Here is an 8,344-nt window from a genome sequence, read left to right on the forward strand (position 1 = left end):
ATTAACAATGAATTATAAGCAGGCATCATTCAAAATTTTTAAATAAACCCTTTTAATTTTATTTTGGAGCATGTATCATCATTTAAATTTTAGTCCTTTTTAAAATAATTTATTTGTTTTTTTCACTTTAATTTTAGTTAATTTACATTTTTTACGGAAAAAATCAATTAAACTATTAAAATTTTAATAATACTAATGTGAATAAATCTTTAAGATTTTATGCTGAAAACTTTTAAAATTTTAATAAGTTGCCTAGACAACTTTCGTAAAAATAAATAATTTACGGGGGAAAGTAAAAATGAGGTGAGGATGGAATTGCTACTGCTTTTACAATTGAAGATGCAAAAACTTGGAGCCACTGATGTTGACATATGATGATAATTCACTAATCTTTAATTACTTGTACGGTACTGTTTTTTGGACTTCATTCATTTAAATTATTACCACTTTATGCTTCCTTTTGCTAAAACATTTAAAAAAAAAGAATTATATAAAAGATTGTAAAATTAATTTATTTTAAATTGACATAGGCATTTGCTTCCTCGTTGATAAATTACATATATAAACGTACAAGTATAGGAAAAATAAAATGGCTGCAAAATCCTCCGTACTAAGTTCTTGCAACAAAACTATGAAGGTATGGGAAAGAAGCATTACAACAACTTTAAACACTTAAAAGAGGACTATGAATAGGAAAAGAAACAGAAAATTGAACTAGTTAACACGGCTGCAAATCCTCCTTATGATCCCTGCAGAACCCGTTAGAGGCTCGATATCTCCCATCTTGATCATGGCATCGGATCTGAAAGTTGAAGGATTCCTGTTGTAGTCGTTGACTATGCTATCTGTGGTTCCACCGCTGAACAGCACTTGATCCGACTGGAGAAGACCCTTCTTTTGCAGTAGATTTCTGAAGTAGTTGTTCTCAAAGGAATTTGGTGTGACCAAATCAAGTGGAGCCAAATTTCCATTTCCGTTGGGGAAAGTAGCTGGACAATTGCGTCTGCGAGTGCTGGCAAACCCAGCGTCAATGTCACTTCCATTACTGTATATCCTATCCCTGAATGTCACGCATTGCGCCTGTCCAATGGTGTGAGAACCTGCACCCACAAATGGTTTAATTTAATTATCTCAGTTATCAGTACTGTTTGTTTAGTAAAGAAAATGAAATGGTATTAAAAGGATTAGTTGTGCCCAAACCTGACAAAGCAACCGTGTCTCTTTCACTAAGGCCCTTGCTTTCAAAGAGATCGATAAGCCTTTGAAGACCATCTGCGAAACGAGGAAGGTCTCTGCTAGCTAGACTGGCGCTTGCAGTGGTTGAATCTTTTCTTCCAAGCTTCACTGTCCACGAGGGACCACCTACCTGGATTGTTCCAGGAGATCATGTTAATCAATTAGAATTAATTAAATATGAAAAATTTAAGTAGAATATTTAACGTATTACTGATCTCTCTCTCTCTATATATATATATGTGCGTGGCGAATAGCGATATTGACTCACGTATTCAGAGGCATCCCTGGCAGCGACGGCAAGGATGTCGGCACAAGATACAAGCCCAGGGCATACGTTTTCAACTGCAGATTTAGCCTCATCTATAACTTCAAAGCTTCTTACAGAGTTATTATTTTGAGTTACGAACTTCTCGCTTGTGATGGAAGGGGAATTGTCCAGTAAGATTGAAGCATCACAACCCTGAATAAAGCAAAGCAAAGCAAAGCAAGCACTCCATTTAATACAATCCAGGCATGCAATTGAAATTTGTTGTAATATACGTACGAGTATAAACATATTAAACAAGTACCTGAACAAAGCAATCATGGAAATGAAGCCGAATAAGAGATGCAGCCATTCTACGTTCTCTTGCAATGGCGGATCTGATGGATGTGCGAATGGTACTGAGTGCATTGGGGCATGTGTCACCATAAAACGTAGAAGAAAGCTGTGCTTGGCATGCGCTGAAGCTCAAAACCAGCAGCATCACCGTAGCAGCAGCTTTAAATATTGCAGCTGTTACCATTTTTTCTATTCACTACCGAAAACAAAAACTAGAGTTAAATACACAAGATATCTAATAAGAAGAAAGTGAAAGGGTGATGAAGAAAGAGCTTGTGGCTAAAGTTGTATTTATAGAGAGTATTTAAGAAATTAGGATTAGACTTTATTGGAGGTTGTGTTGGTCATAGTTTTCTGCCATATGATATGATATCATGGCTATAATTAACGAATTTTTCTGTTTTCCAACCGCTGACTTTATGATTATGACTCATTCGTATTTGGCTTGCATGGCGCGTTACTTTATCTTACATTCTACTGGAAAATGTACCAAAAGTTGTTTGTTTGTTCTTTTTTTTTTTCAGCAAATTTGGGCTTCTTTTTTTTTAATTAATTTAGTTAGTTCGCATCACCGCATATTACTGTTTTTTTCCTTAAAATCTTTTGTAAGTACCCAAATTTACCCGGGCCCAAAACCATTAACCAGCCCAACAAATATATGGCCTAACTGGCCTGAAAGTTAAAAACTAAGAAACCCTAGGTTTCTTTAGGCGCGCCGCAGCCCCTAGCGCCATCTCTGTACGGCCTCTATGTCCGCGTACCAGCATTCCACGCTTGCATCCGGCCTTGTACCTACATGAAGACAAAAAAAACAGCACAGCAAAATAGCAAGCAAAAGAAGACAAGCGAAATTTTATATTTTTCTCTATTACTTTTTTTTTCAGCTATAAGAGCCACTGAAAATCATCGATGTAAGGAGGGGGATTTACGCATACAAATCGGTACAAAAAAGTTGGAATAAAAAAACAGTTTTGGAGAGGTGATTGTGAATCTCATTTTTTTCTTTCATTTTCGCTTCCATTTTTCTTTGATCTTTTGTTATTGTATGTAAAAAACAAAATAAAAGCACAAATACTTATCTTGCTTAGGAGGCTTCGGATCCTTGTTTGCTTCGTGGTAATTGAAGCTAGATGGGGATTGAAGTTGAGCATAACAAAATCCTCAGATTTGCGTCAAATAAGGCCAGGATAAGCCTTCATATGCTGTTATCCACCGAGTATGGAGGCGAAATGGCCGATGATTTCGATTTGGCTGAATAACAGAGATAGGAAGCTTAGTTTTTTTTTTTGTTTAAGGAGATTAAGGGTTCATTTAGGGTTTTTTTTTCATTTGTTTTCCTAAAGTATATGAAACGACGCCATTTGGTAAAGAAAGGATCCGCGCGTTGACCCGTTTGGAGGCTTGGATTTGCGCCTTTTTACCTTGAATGGTCAATTTGCACTCGTGGTCCTTTTACTTTGTTTAGTCATTCAATCGCGCCTCATTTGTGTTTTCTGTGATTCTTCTAGATTATCCCTGCAATTTGCACGTTTACTCATTTTAGTCCGCGTATTATACGCTTCGTTTTTTAATATTGGTCTATTTTCATTTTTAATCCTCGGTTGTTTGTGCGTGTTTAATTTTGGTCCTTGATTCTTGCTTTAACAATTGGATTTATTTATAAATTATTCTTCTAACTTTGCTTTCATTCTGATTAAGTTTTTTTAGTTAATATCCGGTATTCTTTATGAATTATTTGTTACTCATTTTTAATATGTTATTCTTAATGTATTATTTTATTGATCTCATCTTGCTTTATTTTTTTATTTTTTTTTTACATTTTGAAATATTATATCGTATAATTATTTTAAAATTTTCTTTATGTAATTTTATGTTTAAGATTTATATAATATTTATCTTCATATATTGATATTTATACACTACAGGAAAATAGGGCTTCAGCGGCGTTTTTAGCGGCGTTTTATCAAAAAACGCCGCAAAAATTGTAAAACACAGAGCAATAGCAGCGTTTTACCAAAAACGCCGCTAAAAGCAATAGTTGCGCTTTCGATAAAATGCCGCTAAAAACCAGAGAATTAGCTGCACTTTTGGTAAAACGCTACTAAAAACTAGAGCATTAGCGGCGCTTTCGGTCAAACGCCGCTAAAAACCAGAGCATTAGCGGCTCTTTCAGTAAAACGCCGCTAAAACCAGAGCATTAGCGGCGCTTTCGGTAAAACGCCGCTAAAAGTTATACAACCCCTAAAACCCTAAACCCTAAAAATATCATAAACACTGATCTATAACCCCTAAAACACTAAAACACTAAACCCTAAAAACCTTAAACACTAAACTATAACCCTTAAAACCCTAAACCCCAAAAAATATCATATGGATGTTGATGTGTATATACATAGATATTAATGTAAAAGCTTATGTTCATAATAAATTATGGAAGCAACACTTAATATTGATTAAATTTATTTTTGGGTTTAGGGTTTAATATTTAAGGTTTAAGGTTTAAGGTCTATGGTTTAGGGTTTTATGGTTTAAGGTCTAATGGCCATGGGTATATAGTATGTTAATCTCAAGTGAATCATATTCAATAATTAAATCTTAAACCCTATAATTAATTATTGTTATCGATAATAGATATCTTGATTTTGATAAAAAATATTTTTATATATTAATAAGGTGTTATATTGTTTAATGGATTGAAGGGATATTTTGTGGAAAATATTTTAAATGATAAGTTTACCTTTAAATTTTATTAATAGTTTTTGTTTATACTATTTTAATATTTATCTATACTGATTAATTAAAATATATATTTATTTATACGAACGAAAATCCTCTCTGCACTCATTTGTGTCTTCACGCTTTTTAATTGTAACTCATTTTCTTTTTATAAAACAATGAATTTTCCTTTATTTGTAAATCAATCTTCTTATTAAAAAGTTGCAACTCTTTTTTTGTTTTGTTTTTAAATAAGTGTTGTTTTAGTTCCAACTTGTTTTATAGAGTGTTTTTTATTCTTTTAAGGTTGATGGTTTATGTTTTATGATTTAGGTTTTGAGACTATAATTAAGGGTTTAAGGTTTAGATTAATTAGTTTTTTTAATTTATATATTAAATAATCTCTTATATAATTATAAAAGAGATAATATTAATTTTAATATTTTAAAATTATAACAAATTATTTATTGAAAAATAAATAAAAAAGTAACGGATTGATATGGATAGATAATTATCTATTTTGGATAGGACCAAATTATAACAAATTAAATAAGGTCTTATTTTTATTTTGAATTTGATTTTATTTTGATCATATCTAAAACCGACTTTATAAACAATATAAATTAACTACACCATTCACTTAGCTATGGGAAAGTTAATTTCATTTTAGTTACTTAATTATGAAAAGTTACACTTTGATAACTAAACTATTTAATTAGAAGTTCTCATTTAATTTAAAAATAAAAATTAAAAATTAAAAAATAAAAACTCAAAAATTTAATATTTAATATTTTAGTCCATATTTCAATTAAAAAGTTCAATATTCAAAATTTTAAAAAAATTCTAAAAATGATAAACTCAGCACAAAATTTTTTAAAGAAATAAATAGAAAAAAATATGTTAAAAATGAAAAAAAATTAAAATTAAGTAATAGTGGCGTTTTTAGTGAAAACGCCGCGAAAAACCAATAATTTTTGGTTACCCGCTCATTACTCCTTCTTCTCCTGGAAAATTTAGTCGCGCGCCCTAAATCCCCAATTTTCCCCTTTTACTCTGAAAATTTGCCCCCAAATTTCCCATTTCCAACAACACCAAGTCAATACACCTACACCAATCACACTTCATTTTCCATTTCATTTTATTGCACTAAATTTACCTACCATAGCTACTCCTTTTCTCTCGATCTGTAAGGGTTTCTTTTAATTCTAGGCTTTCATTTGTCTTCCTTTTGTTGTTTGTCATGTGAGACAATAGGACGGAGCAAATGTTTGAGGACGATGAGAGGAAGCAATCTCTGCCGTCGGATCTTGAGTTCGTTTCCAACAAGGCGCAGAACTGTAACGCCACGGGATCTGACTCGGGTCACCCAGAGTTCTAGTCGACGTACCCGGACCAGGTTCTGGAGAACGTGTTAGAGAACATTTTTAGGGTTTAAGGAACTTATTCTCGTTTGCTGCGATGGGTTTGGAATTAGTGGCCCTGCTATTTTCGTTAACAAGTGCAGGTATTTTTCTTCATTATTTTTGCTGTTAATAGTGTTCATTATTTACTGATAACCTGCTGATTGGATCTATTTATGGTGTTAAGAGTAATGTCTGTTAGCTTATATAATATGGGATTGAGAAAAAAAAATGTTGCTGTATTGAGATTTTTGTTTGATCTGATTGGTTGTGTTTATAGATTGAATGTTTTTAGATTTGTTTATGGTTTTCCTTGATCTGGGTATGAGCTGGGGTTTGAAAATGTTTTGAGTGTATGTAATGTGTTGTGATAATCAATGAATAAAAGGAGAGTTTGAGGATGGATATCTAGATGATATACTGATATTCAATGTGTCAACGAATGAATTATTCCTCCTCCTCCAACATCTACTTCAAGTATATAGCGGTCCTCTTACAATGATAAGATGAAATATTCAACTATGGTAATGGTGTAAAAGAGCAGAAGAGAGTTGAGAAAAATCCGAGTGCAAGAAGAGATAGTGAGAGAGCATTTTTGCCACTTTGACTCAAAGCCTTCGCAAATGCTTGAACTCCTCAAAATCCTGTGAATAATCCTGTGAAGCTTTATCGTTAGAGTTTCTATTTCCATCTCCGATTTTAAGTTCATCAGTGCCTGACTGAGATTGGAACAGAAAGGCTAAAGTCGTTCCCTTGCCTTTGAAAGTCAGAACCATGGCAAACATATTAGCATGAAAATAGAACAATTATGACCATAATAATATTCAGAGCTTTCAGTATAAATATTTACAGATACTTAGTATGCTGATGTATGTTCCACATCATTGTTAATGACTTTCTGCAATTGTTCTTAATTCCATGTTTGTTTGAATTTTCTGAACTAATGCAGGGTAAGATGAGTTGTCTGATTATCAATGATATTGATGCTGGTCTTGGTAGATTTGATGAGCTTATGTTTTACTGGAACAGAAAACCTTGAACTGTACCAATTATGCTTTAATTTTCATAAATTTCCTCTTGTTTAATAAGTTTTAAAAGGTTACTTATATATTGATTCGTTATCTTGAACTTTATATATTTTTCACATCTTATCTAGGTAATACTCAAATGACGGTCAACAATCAGATTTTTGTTGGTACATTAATGAATTTGTCAGATAATCCAACCAGAGTTAGCATCCGACAAGATTGGCAAGAATCAGATATAACAAATAGAGTCCCTATCATTGTCACGGGGAATGATTTTTCAACCATTTATGCTCCCTTGATCAGTGATGGAAGGATGGAAAAGTTCTATTGGTACATGATACTAAAGCTTCACTCTTTTTTACTTCCCTTGTGGTGCTTTGTTGATACAATACAATCAAGTTGTGACAGCCTTAAAACGACCCTAGTCGGAATGTGGTTTCGGGACCACAAAAAAATGAGGCATAAAAATAATTTGATATTTATTTTGATGCCTATAATATGTGTTAACTCATGTGTGACATTTTTGATGCTTTAATTTAGAGTTATAAATGTGAATTTCACTAGAAAGGACCTAGTAGAAAACTTTGAAAGTATGATGGGGGAATATGTGATGACTAATTAAAGCATGCATGCAAAACAATGGCCTTGCATGTCAAATACCCTCTTTTACAAGTGATGGCCGGCCATGACAAAGAATATGGGCAAAACATGTCATAGACATGTTTTGTTGGTGAATCATGGGTGAAAAAATAAATTAATGAGCATGGGTAATAAAGAAATGGAAAAAGAAAAAATGGTCTCATGCATGCCCCATTGCCGTGTATTGAGGAAGAGAAAAGAAAAAATTTGTTCATCCATTTTTCATTCTCTCTTGACCGAAAATACTAGAGGGAAGGAGGAATTTTGCTTCATGCTTGGTTTGGAAGAGGATTAGGAAGAGGTTTGGCTATACTTGCATCAAGATTAAGGTATGTTTGAGGTTGTGCCATGAGATTCATGCATGTCTTTAGTTGATAGCTTGATGCTCTTGTTAGCCCATGGTTCAAACCTTTGTTATATCATGGGGATGGTATTTGGCCAAGGTGGATTTTGTGTTAATGCCATTGCATGTTAAATATGAAGCTTGCTAATGATATATGTGATGGTGGATTGATGGCTCTTGGACTTTCTTTTTAGTATTTTTGAGTAAGACATTAAGTTCTTTGTTTAATCATGACCAAAATTATGGTGTTGTGATGTATTCGCCATGGTACATCCAAAAGTGTGATTTATGCTCATTGCATGGAAAGTAAGATTTGTGTTTTGAAATTATGTTCATGTTTAGTTACAATCAACTTGAGATTCGGCTCTAGCATATATATATG

At 33.0% G+C, this 8,344-nt stretch overlaps 1 protein-coding gene across 1 annotated transcript; it reads right to left on the reverse strand.

The window, feature by feature from the left end:
- Positions 1 to 545: 545 nt before the first annotated feature.
- On the reverse strand, positions 546 to 6,728 carry LOC108485418 (lignin-forming anionic peroxidase-like). Its single transcript, XM_053018492.1, has 7 exons — positions 6,568 to 6,728; positions 6,334 to 6,420; positions 2,630 to 2,677; positions 1,806 to 1,959; positions 1,505 to 1,696; positions 1,201 to 1,366; positions 546 to 1,100 (listed from the first exon to the last, which is right to left on the reverse strand). The coding sequence occupies exons 1-7, from the start codon at positions 6,726 to 6,728 to the stop codon at positions 715 to 717; spliced, it is 1,194 nt and encodes a 397-aa protein (XP_052874452.1). The 3' UTR covers positions 546 to 714.
- Positions 6,729 to 8,344: the final 1,616 nt, after the last annotated feature.

This window comes from Gossypium arboreum, chromosome 1 (genome assembly GCF_025698485.1).
Source record: "Gossypium arboreum isolate Shixiya-1 chromosome 1, ASM2569848v2, whole genome shotgun sequence".
NCBI lineage: Eukaryota > Viridiplantae > Streptophyta > Magnoliopsida > Malvales > Malvaceae > Gossypium > Gossypium arboreum.